Raw genomic sequence first — 19,697 nt, 5'->3', positions numbered from 1 at the left:
AGGTATGCAACCCCCCCTTGATATTCATAAGTGATTCAGTGTTAGTCACATACCTCCTTTCTGATTATACTGACCCCTGCCTTATGTTGTATCTTGCATCTAGTTCCCTGTAGTCCATTACCCCATTTTTGTTCCCCTTGTTCCCAGTCCCAGCCCCGGTCATGCTCTGTTAGGTTGTTGGCTTGGTTTTGTTTTACTGTCTTGTTTATTTTTCACTTTTGCTTTGCTTATGGTATTTTGGTGTTGGATTGGTGTTGTGTGCATTATTAAACCTTGTTTTAATCTTACTCAGTCTGATTCCCATTTCCTAAGTTCTGATACACTGAACCGGTCATCTTTGCCACTGCTGGATACCTGCTCTTGGTATCTCTTACATATAAGTAGATCTTCCCTCCCACTATGTTTGCAACTGTCCTAAACTTGACTGATGAAGAGTTCACTGGAGACACATGACCTTGGTTTATTGGAAACTAAGTATCTTAATTGAAGTGGGTTAGAAACCCCTGTCAGATCCTAGTACAGATCTGGATTCTAATGCACTGAACTTGCAACACTCAGTTACTTAACGCCTGAGATCAGCAGACCGTACTGTCTCTCTACATCATCATCTACATCATAGGGAACAGAAAAGATGGGATAGCAACATGAAATCTATGTATGTACAGAATGTACGCACAAATACACTCTTTAAAAATTTATATATTTTTTTGCAATCAGCTTTACAGAATTAACTAAAGTTACCAAGTACATGTATCCTTAAGTGGTTTATGTTAAAAGTTACCAAAACAGAAAGTTACTTAAGATGTTGTTTAAATGGATAAAGTTCTGGTTCATATCATATGCAGTCCAGTGCATTTTTATTCTGCATCAAAAAATGTATGGATAGTGTTTAACATGGATTCCAATGATCCTAATTCACACTAGTGCAGTGCATTCCAGTGCAGTCAAAAAAAACCTGTTGTATTCGTCTTGTTATGAAATGCACCTAGAACAATGCAAAATGCATCAAATTGCACCAAAATAGATATGTCCTCAATTTAGGTGAAGAAAAAATAGGGAAAAATTCAATGGAATGCATCAAAAATGCATAATAAATGCATAATAAATGCGCCATCAAAAAACATACATTCCTAAATATATCAGAAATGAGGAAATTGTGGTGTGAACTGGCCAAAAGTATTTAAAAGGGGAAATGCCTGGTAATGTACCTCACCACAAGTTTTATTATAAAAAAGTGAAATATCCATTTCCATGTGTTGTTTGACCATTCACCTGAACATTAAAAAAAATGCATCTATGAAAAAAAGATGAATACCTTTATAGAGCTATATATCTAAAATATGATGGTGACTCTGCTATACCTATTATTTGAACAAACAGCAAAGACCATTTTTTCATAAAAAATATTTTTGGGCACTATTTGGTTTTTAGTGACTGCAGCTACCGGTATTTCTTTTAAAATATTTTATTGTTTTGATTTAAATATAGTTCAGGTTTACAAAGAAAGATAATAACATTCTTGTATATATAAGGTAACAGGCAATTGTAATGCATTACATAGGCGATTATGTTATGAAAAGTAACACAATATATCTTAAATGTTTATATCATATAAAGTGAATACAGAAAACAAGAATTATACAAATTAAAGGTAAAGTATAGGAGGTATGAGGATGGAATACGTTTATTAAGAAGTGTGGGGAAAAGTTAGGTGGAGGAAAGTAAGTATAATAGAGAAAAGGAAGTAAGATAGTTGGGGGAGAATCAGAAGATAGTTACAGGGCCAAGTTCCTGCAATGCACTTACCAGTATTTAGTAGATATTTATTCATTCTTTTTACACATGTCACAATAAAAAAAAAAAAAATCTATAAATACCTGACAAAACAAATACATTCTTACCTTCACTGAGTCTGCCAGTTTGCTCAGCACTTCCACCTGGTAGAATCTTGGCAATGTATGCTCCAATCTCTCCTTGACTCCCTGGTATCTCTTTTCCACCAATAACCCTTATTCCAAACCCATTTCCTAGTTAATCAAAACATAAAATCACCTGTGACTTCTGACCAGCTGATAAGTAATCATAAATAAAATGACAGTAACAGATATGAAATTCTGACATGGCATATCCTAGAATATCTTCTGTTATTGTCATACAACCTGGCATTTCAAAATAAATATCATGCCAGCAGTGAAAGTTAAAAAAAAAAAATTAATCAATTCCATGTGTAAATCTAAAGTAAAATAAACAATGATTTCATATACAACACTTTACTTCATTGATCATGGTTTGGTGCAAAAGGAATCCCATTTAAACAGATGAAAACACTAGCTATATTTGAAATTGCAAATAACAAAACAATAAATACTGCATTTTATGGCAAGATTAAGGCTGACATTACAAGACGCATGGATTTTTGCATGCACATTACTGGATTAATAAATGCTAAGAGAGTGTTCACTTAGCTTAGTGAACGAGATGAAGTTTTTCTGACTTCGATCATCCAAGCACGTGTAGGAAAAAATCATTTTTTTTGTATTTCTATACACCAATTATCCATAAATGACCACTTAAAGGATACCTGAGCAAAATTGTCTCATTACAATGACATCTACAAAGTTGGTGGGATAGATTAGGCAGCAAGTATATATATGTTGTCCATGAAGCTGATGCGCTGAGAACAGAAAAAATGGGTACCGCAGGTTGCTGTGTATGAGGTTGCATAGCTGCAAACTGGTCAGGGTGTCCACGCTGACCTGTATCCACAGACAAAAGTGCCTACAATGGGCATGTAAAGGAAAGAAGCAAGCAGCATGGAGTGTAGAACGAAACCAAGTTTAATATGTGGTAATGAACTCACATGGGGTAGAGGCAGTATAGGCATATAGTACACAGGATCTACATGGGTCTTTACTGTCCATGCAGGCAGGTGATCGCTAGTCCCAGCTGATCCGAGATCCCGGGGCTGGAGATGATCAGTTGGGCGGGTGGTGAGACATCATTCGTGCATTGGCTGGAACAGGCAGAGGATGTGACCGAGCTCGCGTTTGGAGCATGTGTGCTCCTTCATCAGGCATGGGGGATGGTCATCTTTGGTGAGGTCTATTTAGGGGACGGAAGGGCGGTCTATGGAACACCAAGGCTCAGCTGTCCCATATTAAGGCCCCTTTCACACCGAGGCGGTTTTCAGGCGCTACAGCGCTTAAAATAGCGCCTGTGTTGCGCCTGCAAAAACCGGCCCCTTTCACTCCAGTGTGAAAGCCGGAGGGCTTTCACACTGGAGCAGTGCACTAGCCGGATGGTGAAAAAAGTCCTGCTAGCCACATCTTTGCAGCGCTCCATTGAAATCAATAGGGCAGCGCGGCTATACCGACGGAAAAGCGCTGCAGTAGCGGCACTTTGCGGGTGGTTTTAACCCTTTTTCAGTCGCTAGCGGGGGTTAAAACCACCCCGCTAGCAGCCACATACCACCGTTAAAACGATTTACCGCCGACACCCCCACCGCCCCAGTGTGAAAGGGGCCTTAGAAACCCACAAAAAACACACCAATTTCGGCCCACAGTAAAAATACACAAGAAAACAACTATAAGCACATTTTTTAAGATCTAAAACAGGCACAAAAAAAAAAATATATATGTATATATATATGTGTGTGTGTTTTTGGCTGGGAATACTAACAACCAGATGAATCACAGATTCAAAGTATTCCGACCCCCTTAAATTTTTCACTCTTTGTTATATTGCAGCCATTTGCTAAAATCATTTAAGTTCATTTGTTTCCTCATGAATGTACACACAACATCCCATAGTGACAGAAAAACACAGAATTGTTGAAATTTTTGAAGATTTATTAAAAAAGAAAAACTGAAATATCACATGGTCCTAAGTATTCAGACCCTTTGCTAAGTATTTTGTAGAAGCACCCTTTTGATCGAATACAGCCATGAGTCTTTTTGGGAAAGATGCAACACGTTTTTCACACCTGGATTTGGGGATCCTCTGCCAATCATTTAAATGAACTTAAATGATTTTAGCAAATGCCTGCAATATAACAAAGTGTGAAAAATGTAAGTGTGTCTGAATAGTTTCCTTACCCACTGTATATAAATCTCATACGACCATAAGGGTCCTGTTAAAAAAAAGTATTAATATGCAAATTAAAAAACGTAAAATGGTAAAGGAGAACATGTATGACACATGGAAGAAAAGTATACCTTAACCATCGTAAGTATCCATAAGAATAAAAATGAAAAGTTATTAAAATAAATCAGGACTGGCAGACAATTGTACATATATAGGAAATATAATGTAACATATGCAGAATGCAGCAACTGACAGGTATGGATAGCCCATAGGCTGCTGTGGGTACACAACTAGGGGGTACTGCTATACCTTTGTATAGTATATGGAGTACATTACAAAGATAAGGCCTATGTGCAAGAAGAAGGGGGAAGGGGGAGAAAAAGAACTGATTTCATATGAGGATGGAAATGGTACATGGTCAGTTCAAACATAGTGGGTAGTAGAGATTAGGATGAGAGTAAGGAAGACTGCATCATATCCAATGGGCCGATGTATTCTCTGTTATTTATATTAAATTAGATTAGATTAAATTAGAGGATGGAATGTATTTCAATATCTTCATTCAGGCCGCCAGTGCTCAAGCTATCAAAAGTGTAGATCAAAAAAGCCACTCTCTCACAGAGACACTTAATTTGCTCTGCTGGTGGTGGTGGCTTTGGGGATAGTTTTGACTACCCAAACCTGTAGTCCCTTGGGGGAACCTTGGTTGAACCTGTAGTCCCAGGTGGAACCTGATGAAATGTCTGGGAATCATAAGTTCTTTACATTGTTCTATAGATCATCTGTGCTCTCCAAATCTTTTTCACAGTATGGATATTGTGGCCTATGTACAAGAGGCCACAGGGGCAGGATAAGCAGTAAATGACAAGTTCTAATGAGCAGTAAGAGTGGGTTTGGATTGAGCTTGGGTGGATTTCCTTTTACTGGGGGCTATGTGACCTTTAGTATTTATGGCTTTCCTGTATGGGATTTTTGCTTAGGGAGGACTCGAGATGAAGATCTAATAGGCGTATCCCCCAGTGTTTACGAAAGCTATACTCCATCTTTTTATGCTTTGTGTGAAATTGGGTGATAAACCTTGTAGTTTGGGATGCTTCTCGATTATGGTGGTTGGAAGTGGGTACTTCATTAAGAAATTGCATAAAGGCCTTCTCAACTAAAGGATATCCTTTCTCTAGGTTTCCCCTGTGCTTTATAGTCCTCTAGATGAGTACAGTAGTGCTTTAGCAGCAGAATTGGCTCTTTGAAATATTTGCTATCCACCTTGGTTAATGGCAACTGCGGAAGTACAGGTAGGAAATGCCAGCGGTTGGCTTGTGAAGTGAAGGGGGTGTGGGCGTGTAGAGGGGAAAAGAGAAAGGGTATCCTCCTTTTTAGTTGAGGAGGCCTATATGCAATTTCTTAATGAAGTAACGACTTCCAACCGCCATAATCGAGAAGCATCCAAAATAACAAGATTTAACACTCAATTTCACACACAGAATAAAAAGATGGAGTATATCTTTCGTAAACACTGGGGGATACGCCTATTAGATCCTCATCTCAAGTCTTCCCTAAGCAAAATTCCTGTACAGGAAAGCCAGAAATACTAAAGGTCACATAGCCCCCAGTAAAAGGAAGTTCACCCGAGCTCAATCCAAACCCACTCTTACTGCTCATCAGAACTTGTCATTTACTGCTTATCCTGATGGAGTATATCTTTTGTAAACACTGGGGACTACTCCTATAAGATCCTCATCTCAAGTCCTCCCTAAGCAATATACCAAAAATCCCATACAGGAAAGCCAGGACTATTTAAAGTCACATAGCCCCCAGCAAAATGAACCAACCCAGCTCAATCTAAACCCACTCTCACTTTCTTAGCCATCAAAGGAATGTACAAATGCAGAAAATTGAAGTGCTTGACGTGCAAGTTTGTACAACATGGACAAAAACAATTTACTACATAAGGCAAAACATATCACTTGGAAGAATTTTATAACTGCTCATCAGAACTCGGTATTTACTGCTCATTCTGCCCCTGCAGCCTATTGTACATAGGCCCACACTATTCATACTCTGCAGAAAAAAAAATGGAGAGCACAGCTGATCTATAGAAGAGTGTAAAGAACTCACGATTCCCAGACATTTCACTGAGTTCCATCAGGGTTCCCCCAAGAGACTACAGGTAGTTGAAACTATCCCCAAAGCCCCCCCCCCCCCCCGGGCAAAGTGCATTAAGCGTCTCTTTGAGAGAGAACATTTTTGGATCTATACTTTGGATAGCTTGAGCCCTGGAGGCCTTAATGAAGACATCAACATACATTCCATCCTTTAATTTCATATAAGTAACATTGAACACAGAGAATACATCAGCCCATCAAACATGATGCAATCTTCCTTACGCTCATCCCAATGCCTACTAGCCACTAGCTTTGAACTGACCATGTACCATTGGCATTCTCATATTGAATCAGTTTCTTTTCTCCCCCTTCCCCCGCCCCCCTCTTATTGCACATAGGCCTTATCTTTGTACGGTACTACATATGCATGTTTCCATATACTATACAAAGGTCACACCACCTGTGTACCCACAACAGCCTACGGGCTGTCCATACCTGTTGGTTGCTGCATTCTGCATACATTACATTATATTTCCCATATATTACACCACTTAGCATGTACAAATTCAGCCATATTTTTTTTTATGGTCTTATGAGATTTACATATCTGTGATTCACCTGGTTCTAAGTATTCCCAGCCAAAACCATTTTTTTTATATTTTGCCTGTTTTAGATCTGATAATATGTGCATATAGTTGTTTTCCTGTGCATTTTTACTGTGGACCGAAATTGGTGGGTTCCTTGTAGGACCTCTGGCTTTGCTGTTCGATGGACTGCCCTTCCTTCCCCTATATAGACCTCACCAAAGCTGGCCGCCCCCATGTCTGGTGAAGGAGCACGCATGCTCTGAATACAAGCTCAGCTACGCCCTCTGCCTGTCACAGCTGATGCACAAATGATGTCTCACCACCTGCCCAGCTGATCATCTCCAGCCTAAGAGTCTCGGATGCCACTGGAGTGGCCAGGACTAGCAATCACCTGCGTCTGTCTGCACAGGCAGTAGAGACCCACATGGACCCTGTGCACTATATGCCTATACTGCCTTACTGCCTCTACCCCTTGTGAGTTCATTACTTGGTTTTATTCTATGCTGCACTTAGATCCATGCTGCTCTCTTCTTCCCTTTACTGTTCACAGAGTCTCATTCAATGCTGACAGCTGGCTGTCAGTATCTACAGTGCATGGACTTTTGCTTAGAGACTACTCTTGGACTTTCATTTATTTTTAATTGCTTTTGGTATATTATGCCCAGATACCCCCTGCATTATTTGCACCACCTACCCACTCAGACTTTGCCAGATTGGGCGCCAAGCACTGCAAATATACCCATTTCTACAATGGGCCAAAATTGGACCACAGAGCAACGGAAGAAGATGGCCTGCTCCAATTAATCAATTTTCTTTTCCTTTGTGGATGGCTGGGTGCGTATGTGTCACTTACCTAGGGAAGAGATGGCACTAGGATGTAGCATGGGAAGAAGGCAAGCTCGTTGAGGCAAGATGATACTTTTGGCTATGTTATTCTGGGAAACCTGGGTCCTGCCATTCCTATGGGTGTTACTATGACATGTACCAACTAATGCTGGCCAAGTAACCCATTCATGGAATTGTCTCTCCCTGATGGCAGTGGTCCCTTTCAGTTGCTTAATGTACCTTGCCACACTGAAAAAAATGGGTTGAATAAGGTACCTTGCCACACTGCAAAAATGGTTTGAGGAACACAACAATGAGTTAGAGGTGTTGACTTTGGCCTCCACATTTTCCAGATCTCCATTCAATCAAGCATCTATGGGAAGTGCTGGAAAAACAAGTCTGATCTATGGAGGCCCCACCTTGCAACTTACAGGACTTAAAGGATGTGTTACTGATGGCTTGCTACCTTCAGAGGTCTAGTGTCATCCATGTCTCAAGGTGTCAGGGCAGTTTCAGGGGTAAAAGATGCTGTTTTGGCAGCAAAAGGGGGACCTACTCAATATAGGGTGGATTTTCATAAAGTTATAAAAGTTATAGTTGAGTGATATATATATATATATATATATATATATATATATATATATATATATATATATATATAATATTATTATATACAGTTTTCTAGCATCTCCATTGTTGTAAATGAGCTTTATAAGAAATACTTCAGAAGTTATAATTTATGGAAAAAAAATTTAAATAAACTCTTGTGGCAAAATAAAAGCAACCAACGGCCAATAATAAATAAACTTTAGTTTGTTTCAGTACAATAAGCTAATGAAAAGATTATATTAGTCATGGTATTACTCCAATTATGTACTAATTTAGCCCCGTTTTACCTTCCAGTGCTTGGACAGAAAATAGATCTCAGCTTTGTGTCTTGATTTTATTACCTTGTTTCACATGCACAAAAAACCCTACAATGTTGTTCAGTACATTGCATGGTTATGAGCAGCAGTTTATACTAATTAGAAAAAGTAATTATTTATGATGTTGCCACAATGTAACAGGTGCTAGATATCTCATCCATGGTGTATCTGCCTCTTGGTGGGGGATAGAACATCAAAACACATTTTAAATATTTATATTTCCAGGATCACCAGGTGTTTGTTTCTTATTGAGAACTGCGTGAAAATGTCAAAGAATTTATGTGTACACGTTCATTACTACCTTGCCTAAATGTCACCATTATATTGTTCACCTTTCTTGAAAACATTTCATTTGTCACCTTAGAAAATTTCTATATTTCAGTAAGTCAACTTGTTGGAATAACAAAGTCTTAAAAGAAAAAAAGAGTTGTAAGTTGGGACTGGTCATATACTGGCAGACCTCTCATCAGATTTGAAAAGAGAGGAGAGATGTGTTATCTTACCAGTAAATTTCAAGCTGATTCTGACAATTTCCTTCTGATTCCTAAATGGTAAACATTCATTTCCATGTGAAAATGGAAATGCAATCAGTATCTAAGATTTTGTTTTTCATACTAAAACAGCTATGTGATCAATACTAATTATGCCCATTGTTGACCATTTCTTAATGCCTACACTGCCAGATCATGGCTAATAATGCCAAGACCAAGATATTAGCAATGAAAAAATGTCATAAGGATACCTACTGCTAAAACAATGTACACCTCTTCTTACTCCCCCCTCCAATCTAATGTTAATTAACCTAAGGGACACATTGCTGTAATTGTTTTATGGTTAATTTTGTTTCGTTTTTTGCTTGCAAAGACCTGTTATGCCCTTTTTGTGTATGAAAAATAATCGACCGCAATATTACTTTTTCATGCTCTCCGTGAATCTCTACCCTGTGAGGGTAAGAAAGGGAGAAAAATGTACATTACTAATTGTTTCATCTCATGAACAGAGATGAGTGAATATTGTCACCTGAATCCATGAAATTGGGTCCAAATGTAACATCATTCAAAATTTAGTATCAAGTTAACGCACCAGTACAGAAAACAGATGCCTTAGCACCCATAGATTCCATAATATCTCTGTCTTCCTGTTGCTAGTCTTAATTACTGAGTACAGTATATCATATTTTTTATATAGTGGGCATGAATGTTTTGGCAGAAATTAAAACTGTAACACCATTAATGGAGAACTCGCAAAATTATGCACATTGGTTTAATCAAACAACACTTTTACATAAATGTCAATGTTTTGCTTTAACTAAAGGTGTCTTAAGAAGAAAAAAATGTCAAATTTTATTATGAAAATTGTTTTTTGAACTGAAAAAGGAATGACAAAATTTGTATTTATTAGGCATCTTTGATACAGATTGATTGCATGCTTCACACTACTTTTACAGGTGCACTATCTTTTCTGCACATGCCTTTCATTGGTTTCCTTCTGCTTTCTGTTGTATATCACCTGCTACTCATTCAATAGTGTTGATTTACAAAAGGCAAATAGACTGTTCATTTTACAAGGGAAGCTTCACTTTGCAGGGTAATTTTCCCCGAACCTTAGTAAATAAATGAGATAAAGCTTTTTTTTTTGCTTCCTTGCTTCCATCATTCAATCATTTTCAAGAAAACATGCAGTTTTTAATTTTGCATGTGATTGAGAATTCTTAGCAAAGTGAAATTTCACAAAGCTCTGGGCAAATTCCCCTTGCAAAATATACTATCTTTGTTTTTACTAAAGCAACCCTAGTTTCTTTACCCAACTCCATTCCATTACCACATGTGTGTTGTGTCCACTCTTACTGTTGTTATTTAAAAAGGGGGTACTCTTTTGTCTTGTCTGTCTTCAAGTTTGCAAGCTTTGAATATCTTTGAAAGAACCATTATTGAAAGAAAATACTAGGCTCAAATTAGTGAAATCTGCTTGTGCAAGTGACACAGGTCTGGAATAACATTTGTCAAGAATCTATCAGATACACTTTCTATTTTATGCTTAACAATTATTTTTATCAAATTAATTTAACAACATAGTTTAATCAATCTATATAGCCCTTATGGATGCTGCACTTTTATGCCCGTGTCATACATCCCCATCAACCTTAAAAGCATAAGAACAGGCATACAATTTCTAAAATGGGGTTACATTTACCTGAAACGGTGTGGTCCTTTGGATCTCTGAGAAGTTTAATTCTTGAATGTGGAAATGGGTAATGAATAGGTTTTCCATTCATCTAACACATAAAATATATATTAAATATATATTAAAATACATTGAAAAGAAAACATTGTGAATGGACCATGAATTCAATACAATTCAATTCAATTCACATACATGAAATCTATCATTTGGTTTATAAATTCAACTCACAAACATTGATGTATTAAATCTTTTTTTTTGCTTAGCAGTACAATGTATTAGCCTTTAATTACATTTTAATAAGAACAACTCTCTCTCTCTGCATTGCCTCTATTACTATTTTCCTCCAAATTTTACTAATATAAAGACTGATAACTAATTCCAAGTATACCCTTTACACTCTAGCTAATCCATCCTTTGAGACATTTCAGGTACTAATCAATATGCCTTCCATGTACCTCCTATATTGTGAGGATTATGAAAGCCCAAAGATGGCTCCGAGAATTTGAATCAGTGGGTCAATAGCATAGAAGCAGAGATTCATGTTGCACATACTCAATGCAACTACACCAATTTTTTCTTAAATTGTATTAAAAACATGAAAAAACTTCACTCCAATGTCCATGTTAACTGTTTATCCTCTTATATCATGTCTGTATACCAAAGTCTAAATACCTGGTGATCTTGCCAATCTCTTGCATGCTGTCCGGCTTCCATTTCCTTTCCGTTTAACACTACTTGCAGGTTCAGAACCAGAATAACATTGACAGACTTGGGCAGCACCCCTTGAGATGGGAACAGCAGGATGCTGTGCAAAAGCACATTGAATCTGCCATAGTCTGTCTGTGATATCACAGGCTTACATGTCCATAATACATGTTTGACATGGGATTGACCATGGGACATCAATAATGCATCCATCTCTGTCTAGAGCTGTTCCCAAGGAGTGAAAGTGCTCTCTTGATATGTGATGTCAATGCAAGCTGCTGATCATTATAAGCAGTCTCTGCCCACATCCCTCTGAACCTATCGATATGGAGCTGATTGGCAGTCTAGTTACCACTTAACCTTTTTTATTAACCTCTGCCGGACTGCCTTCCGCACATTTACTGCAGCAAGGCAGACCGGCTGCGTACCTGTATGTGGCTTTGTGCAGCAGCTTCTGGGGGTACTGCATGCCGATTGGACAGAGGGGGAGCCAACTAGCAAGTCTGGTGGACACAATGTCCATCGGTCACCCACGATAATTCCCAAGAGAGGCAGAAAACCTCTCTGTAAACAAGGCAGATCGCCATTCTGACAGGGGAGAACAGAGAGGTCTAGTGTTCCTACTGAGCAGGAAACTGGATCTCTGTGTTCTTCCAGTCAGAGCAATCCCCGCACAATTAGTAAGCACCCCTTAGGGACACACTTAACCCTTTGATCCCCCTTGGTGTTAACCCCCTCCCTGCCAGTGTCATTACTATAGTAACAGTGCATATTTTTAGCACTGATCACTGTAATAATGTCGCTGGTCCCAAAAAAAGTGTCAAAAGTGTCAGTCAGGTGTCAGATTTGTCCGGCGCAATGTTGCAGTCCTTCTAAAAATAGGTGATCCCCACCATTACTAGTAAAATAAATAAATACATAAAAATGCTATAAAAATATCCCATAGTTTGTAGATGCTATAACTTTTTTGCAAAGCAATCAATATACACTTATTGGGATTTTTTTTACCAAAAATACACTGAGCAAAATTATATATGAGACACTTTTGTGTTTTTCCCCCTATTTATCATGAGCTGAACTCAAAGATCTACACATTTTTCTATGTACACAAAAAGCCTATTTCTCTCAAATATTGTTCACAACTCTGTCTAAATCTGTGTTAGTGATCACTTCTCCTTTGCCGAGATAATCCATCCACCTCACAGGTGTGGCATATCCAGATGCTGATTAGACAGCATGATTATTGCACAGGGGCCCTTAGGCTGGCCGCAATAAAAGGCCACTCTAAAATGTGCAGTTTTACTGTATTGGAGGGGTCCGAAAACCATCAACGCCATCAAATATGAGCATTTTCCCACTCAAGTCAGTTACGACAAACTGCAGTCAGGCCGAGCCCCCGATGAGGATGACAAGCATGCAGATGAGCTTCCCTGAGATGGTTTCTGAACCTTTGTGCAGAAATTCTTTGGTTATGCCAACTGATTGTTTCAGCAACTGTCCGGGTGGCTGGTCTCAGATGATCTTGGAGGTGAAGGAGGTCCTGGCCTGGTGTGGTTTTTCGTCACCTGCAGTTGAGAGGACGGTTGGATGAACTGCCAAATTCTCTCAAACTCCTTTGGAGATGGCTTATGGTAGAGAATGGAACATTCAATTCAAGGGCAACAGCTCTGGGCAACAGCTCACGCTCCCTCAAAACTTCTGTGGCATTGTGCTGTGTGATAAAACTGCACATTTTAGACTGGCTAGCCTAAAGCACACTTGTGCAATAATCATGCTGTCTAATTAGAATCTTGATATGCCACACCTGTGAGGTGGATGGATTATCTTGGCAAAGAGAAGTGCTCACTAACACAGATTTAGATGGATTTATGAACAATATTTGAGAGAAATAGGCCTTTTATGTAAACAGAAAAAGTCATAGATCTTTGCGTTCAGCTCATGATAAATAGGGGCAAACACATAAGTGTTGCATTTATAATTTAGCTCAGTGTATGTAGCAGAATAAATATTGGCTTAAACTTATTAAGAAATACAATTTTTAAAATTGTTATATTGGATATGTATTATAACAGAAAGTTACAAATATTGTTTTTTTTTTTTCTAAATTGGCACTATTCTTTTGTTTATAGCGCAAAAAAAAAACAAAAAAAAAAAAAAACGCAGAGGTGATCAAATACCACCAAAAGAAAGCTCTATTTGTGGAAAAAAAGGACATCATTTTTATTTGGGTACAGTGTCGAACAACTGTGCAGTTGTCAGTTAAAGTAACGCAGTGCCGTATCACAAAAAGGTGCTGGTCATGAAGGTCTTAAAACCTTCCAGGGCTAAAGTGGTTAAAGTGGTTTGCTTGAAAATACTTTTTCGAAATGGTTTTAGTGATTTTACTCCTTAAAATGTTATTACATTAAATACCAAAAAATTTAATATATTGCAGCTCACCAATCATTAGATGTGGTGGCTGCATCAGTTTTCTTTTTTCCCTCTGTTGTTAAAATGCCTACATTCTGACGGTGAATTAACACATGAGGCACAGCAGACAGCAGCATTTTTACTTTGGGGATTGGCATTACTAGCAGATTTAGATAAACTAATAAATTGAAGCCAGATTTTAGCTAACACTTTATAAGCAGTTACAGCCAACAGATGTGTTTCCCCCTTTGGGATAAAGGTTTTACATAAATAAATAAAAGTGGATCATTATGAATACCCCTGTCAGTGTTAACTAGTTAGTCTCACCCCTGTAAATGATATATCTTGCTAGAGAGCTTGTTCTTTTGAAAAACAATAGACTTAATGGCCAGTTCACTAGGTGAAAATAGAAGAAAAAAATAAAATGAAGGCAGCTATGACATCTAAGACTTGGTAAGCTGCAAAAATAATAAATGTTTGCTTTTGTGTTTAATACTGCATTTAGGGTTTACAAACACTTTAATGGTTTTCTTTAAAAAAGAAAAATATTGTAAATGTTACAGAAAAAACAAAGAAGGCTGCTATGTCATGCATGTCTAATCCAGCGCCTCTACCATCTTACTTGATCCTGATGAGGTGGCCTGCTGTGTGATAATTTGTCTGGCAGTTTTCGGTCAATTCCATGTCCATTATCTAGGCGTGATTCCCTTGGCTTGTCAAACCAATCTGTTTCCTCACGGCGCAGATGATAGGCTTTGGAAATTAATGATATGTCAATATTTCTATTTATTGCATTATTGTGGACAGAGGTGTTAAAAAAACCTGCTATGTGATACGCATGCAAAAGAATCACCATGCATCTCATAACAAGATCAAAGGTTCACATATAGGCGAGCAAAATTATATTAACTGTTGCAGTGCGCAAAGCAAGAATAACATAGATAATAAAAAATCTACAAAAACAATTGCCATGCCATCAGTGTAATGAGGCTGAAATATTTCCTGATCATTTTTACTGGGTGCAGTGCACGTGGGCTCATATATACAGTGTTCTATATAGAACATTTTACAAATAATGAGCCCTTATTATGTAGCATCTATGTGTTAGATTTCAAGATCCCATGTAAAAATGTATGTCATATTAGCCTTTATTATCTTCTAAAAACAAGGACTGAAAGCTACAGAAAAGCTACAGAGCTGCATATATTTTTTTCCTAAATTTTACACAGGATGGGCTGAATTAAGGGAAACCATACATTAGTATTACTGTTTAATCCATTGAATGACTCTCATAAGCAGTAGATATTGAATATAAATTACTTGTCACAAGAGTCATCAAACAGAATCCTCAGTACCCTAATAGAAAACACTTATTCTAAAAGATATTGACATTTAAATTCCTGGTAAACCTAAAAATTATGCAAAAACATTACTAATAGGATTTAACAATCTATTCCTGTACAGAAAAAAGTTAATTGAAAAATAATTTATCTTTTCTAAACTATTGACTGTATGATTGCTGCCATTTAAGGATAAACCAGCTTTAAAAGTAGCAGTTATTATTCTACTATGTTATTTTTTTTTATCAGAGGTCAGATATATGTAGAAAAGTATTTCCTCAAAAGTGAACAGTTTACTCAAATATATTTAATTATAGTATAGAACCTAGAGGATTTGAAAGCTGCATATAGGTTTTGATTAAAATATCAAGGTCCTAAACACATTAGCGTTTTATTTTGGCAGATTTATCAAGCTTAGCAAACCATATATTACACCAAAAGCTACTTTATTGTCAAGTTTATTGAAATATACTGATGCTGTTAAATTTTGTCTGGGCATCCAGGTATTAATGACTAATGGATCTGTGTTTGAACAATGTTTTAAGAGCTTCATAAAAGCTGTCCATGACTTATCAAATACTTTGTAAATGGTATCTGAATTTGATGCAAAGCTCAAACAATACGCATGTGTTTAGTGCCTTAGGAACTATAGAGGATAGTAGAACTACAGACCTGGTTATGAAGTTAATCCTTGCATGTACATGCAAGTTAAATTATGGAGTAATGGTGTAAAATAATATAGAAATATTGCATAAAACCAATTTGGTGTTAGAAGTGAACTGAGACTATGAGAACATTATTTATTTCTTATGTCTACCAGAATGCAGTGTACTAATATAATATTATTGTAGGGTTGTTACTACTTATTATTATTTTTTTTAAGTTTGTAAACCCTTAGGAATTCCAGACAAAAACTAGGCCTGAAGTCCTTCTATGCATAAAACCAAACTCTGGTCTATTAAAAAAATCCTATTGCCTTTCAGTAGCAAGAAAATAAAACTATCTCTGACTTCTCTGACTGTGATGACAGGGTATGTATTAAAATATATCCAGGATTTTAGAGGTAGAAGTGTATGTTCAGCCCTAACCATTTTATAGTTTTGGATAGTGCATAGAAAAGTGAAACTCCTACTGGGTTTTTGACTGCTATGCAGGGCTCCGAGATTGCTTCTCTCTTTCTGATTTGGAGATAACATTTTCACCAGACAGGACATAAGGTCAACTTTCTAATAGCAACAGAGACAGAAAGTAACTAGAACACTCAGTCAGCTCTTAATTGCTGCAGATTTTCCTAATTTCCTCTCTCGTAAAACCATTGTCACTAGGACAAAAACTGAGGAGAAAACTCTCTGAAACACACCCTCAACGGAGATGTTAACTCTTTCCTACTCTTTACATACATTTTATTTAGCATTAAGGGTTGACGTTAAGATTTAAAGGCTTATGTTATTCTTAGATTTAGGGTAGGGGGTTAACGCATATTTTAATGGTTAGATTAAATCTTAAATTTAGGGTGAGCTTAAAGGGTAAGTGTTTGAGTCAAATTAGGTGTAACATTTTAATCTTAAAGCACTCAAAAGTTGAACTTCTGCTTATCCATCTCCTCCTCCCTCCGGTGCCATATTTGGCACCTTTCAGTGGGGAGGGGGGAACAGGCACCAGTCTCCCAGAAGTTCGGCCCCCTCCTCTTTTCTCTGCGGCTGGACCAATTATAAAGCACAGCACGCTTTGCCCATGCACAGTAGGGTACTGGCTGGGAAGGAATTACCAGGAATGGCAGCAGCTACAGCGGATTCAAAGATCAGCTGGGCTGTCGGCATCGTGGGCTCCCTGGACAGGTAATTGTCCATACAATAAAAGTCAGCAAGTCAGCAGCTGCAGTATTTGTAGCTCCTGACTTTTAACTTTTCATGGGGGGGGGGGGGGGCTAGACCTCCTCTTTAAGTATTAAGAAATTTTTTTAATTTAAAAGGTCACTTCATGTTTTAGAGTTCAAGGAGGTGAGGGATTTAAGTGTTTTTGGTCAGCCTAAGACTTACAATATGGCTAGTGGTTGTAGCATGTAGGATATTTTCAATTTTTTGGTGCTGAAATCCCTATGATGAACAATACCAATAGTGGGTGTTCAGTAGAACAAGTCTGATTCACAGGTACTGAAGGTGCTTGACTGAGGTAACTGTCCATAATGGAAGATTAACTACTTACTAGATAGAAAGATTCACATATAAAACCTATTTGTTTTTTTTGTTAAAGAAGACTGTGACATTGATGATGTTCTCCAGTGATAAGGACCTTAATGGCTGGCAAGTCACTGTGCTTCTTTTCCTGTACATCTGTCTCACTAAAGTGTATTATACCCCAAAGTTCATTCCTATCTCTAATGATGTTTGCAGATTACATGATGCTGCTAAATTATAGAATATAGGGACACGGTATGTCTTTGATATGCAAGTGATACTCGGCTGCTAGTCCAAGCAACCAAATGGCAATGCTCACATCTAAAATCTCTGTGTCTGGCAAATAAGTCCTATGAGATCATCATACAAGGAGTCTATTTAATGTCTTGCTTAAAGTTTCTTCTAGTGGTTGTCAGGAGCTGCTTCTTCTTCAGCACATCAGAATGAACCCAGAAGCTGGACTTGCAGGGGGAACATAGTCATCTTTTCAAATGAGAAACAAATCTAATTAATTGTATTTCCAGTTGCAAGGACAGTGCCAGCTAAATGATCTCCACTGAGAGTGAAGCTACCCTTTAGAAACCTTGTTATCACACCCTCAACCCATACTTCTACTTTTATCAGCTATGGTCAGGTACCAATAAGTAGAAAAGCCTCCCAGACCCACCTACAGCTAGTGCTGAATGCAGCAACCACATTAGATAACTAATTTCATGATGCTCCCATAACATCTATCCTCTATTCACGTTGCTGATAACTTGTTATATGGTGAATTTAACTCAAGATTGACCTATTTTATTTAGGACTAATCGCTGACTTTGACTAACTAAACAATTTGAAAAACCTACTGCAGTCTAAATTCCCTTTTGTCTTTTTGGGCAAAAACTGGACATCTTCCAAATCCTCAACAATATCTGGAGTCTGGGCTTTTTGCCATGTATCATCCACATTCTGGAACTCTTTTGTTTAATTATTACACTGGCATTATCTTTATATTATCCTTATCTTTATATGTGTTTAAAGCCATGTTACTAATTGATCTGTTAAAGAGGAAGTAAACCCTGAGGGTTTACTTCCTCTTTCATTCCCTGCAAGGGCAAAGCATAATGGACTACTATGCATCGCATAATAGCCCATTATGTGTCACTTACCTAACACAGGAGCCAGCGATGTCACCGCTGCCCCCTGTAGTCCGGTGCATCCATCTTTTCGGTGGGGTCTCGCAGCTCCGCCACTGTCGTTTGGCGGAGCCGCGATGACGTCACTCCCGCACATGCGCACGGGAGCCGACACGCGCGGCAGCTCCGTTGTTGGAAATGCCTCACTCAGTGCGCCTGTGCGCCGCTGTCTACGGCGCATGCACCGGTGCCTGTCTTCGGGCAAATATCTCCTAAACCGTATAGGTTTAGGAGATATTTCTTGGACCTACAGGTAAGCCTTAATCTAGGCTTACCTGCAGGTCAAAGTGGTTTGTAAGGGTTTACAACCACTTTAAGTATGAGTGTCAGTACATTTTCTAAGTTTTCCCTGCTATTATGAATAAACAGAATGTCCCATTTTGGAAGCCATTCATGCAGAAATCTGAAAGATTCCAAAGGGTTCACAAACTTTCTTCTACTATAGCACTTCATGTCAAAAACAGTATGCTAAATTAAACATTCTAAATTAATGTTTTACAGCATCTATTATACCAACATAATTCCAGTTCATCAGTTAAAATAAAATAAAGTGTATCTGGAAGTGCACATTTTGGGAATATTCACACTTAAGGGATCATTTACTGCAGTTATTTTTTTTCCCAACAAGACCAGTATAAATGAGGCATGGATAATTTCTGCAACCACTGAGTATCATTATGCATTCAATTAATGATATGTGACATGATTTTATTATCATATCTAACACGAAACTGAATTTATGTTGCAATTGTGATACTGTATTCTCAAAATGTTGTAATATAATTTGAAAATAAAACATCTTTAAATATGTACAAAAAGTTTAAAGCATTACTATTATTTACATGTAAGACAGGGCTTCAGTTGTACATTAAAAGTCTATTGCTTTTGAAGAATAATTTGGTTTATTTGTATGTACATTAAAAATAGCACCCTTTTAAAAATGATATTGATAATTTTGCCATGCAGTAAAATAGCAGAATATGCTTAATATTGCGGTTTATGTATTTTGAAGTACTTGCCATATTGAGATTTCCTTTGTTATTGTCTCAAAACAACATCAGTGATTAAACTTTAAACTAAAGCAATACAAGCATACTAAAGTAAAATAGACAAAAGACAATAGAGCAAAAAATATATATATATATATTTTTAGACATTTGAATGCCACAGATTATATACAA

At 37.6% G+C, this 19,697-nt stretch overlaps 1 protein-coding gene across 7 annotated transcripts in view; it reads right to left on the bottom strand.

Moving 5' to 3' along the window:
- The window catches only part of PCLO (piccolo presynaptic cytomatrix protein), a 490,197-nt gene that overhangs the window by 118,495 nt on the left and 352,005 nt on the right, over positions 1-19,697 (bottom strand). For all 7 annotated transcript variants that reach the window (XM_077473379.1, XM_077473380.1, XM_077473384.1 and 4 more), the window contains 3 exons: positions 14,444-14,574; positions 10,717-10,798; positions 1,902-2,027 (listed from right to left, as the gene is read on the bottom strand). In XM_077473379.1, the coding sequence (XP_077329505.1) occupies positions 1,902-2,027; positions 10,717-10,798; positions 14,444-14,574 (339 nt within the window). The remainder of the gene's footprint in view (positions 1-1,901; positions 2,028-10,716; positions 10,799-14,443; positions 14,575-19,697) is intronic.

The sequence above is a fragment of the Lithobates pipiens genome, unplaced genomic scaffold (assembly GCF_037356315.1).
Source record: "Lithobates pipiens isolate NorthernLeopardFrog02 unplaced genomic scaffold, aLitPip1_a1.2 Scaffold_8, whole genome shotgun sequence".
Lineage (NCBI taxonomy): Eukaryota > Metazoa > Chordata > Amphibia > Anura > Ranidae > Lithobates > Lithobates pipiens.
Note: the sequence above shows the minus strand (reverse complement) of the source record. Positions and strands in the feature narration are given on the sequence as shown.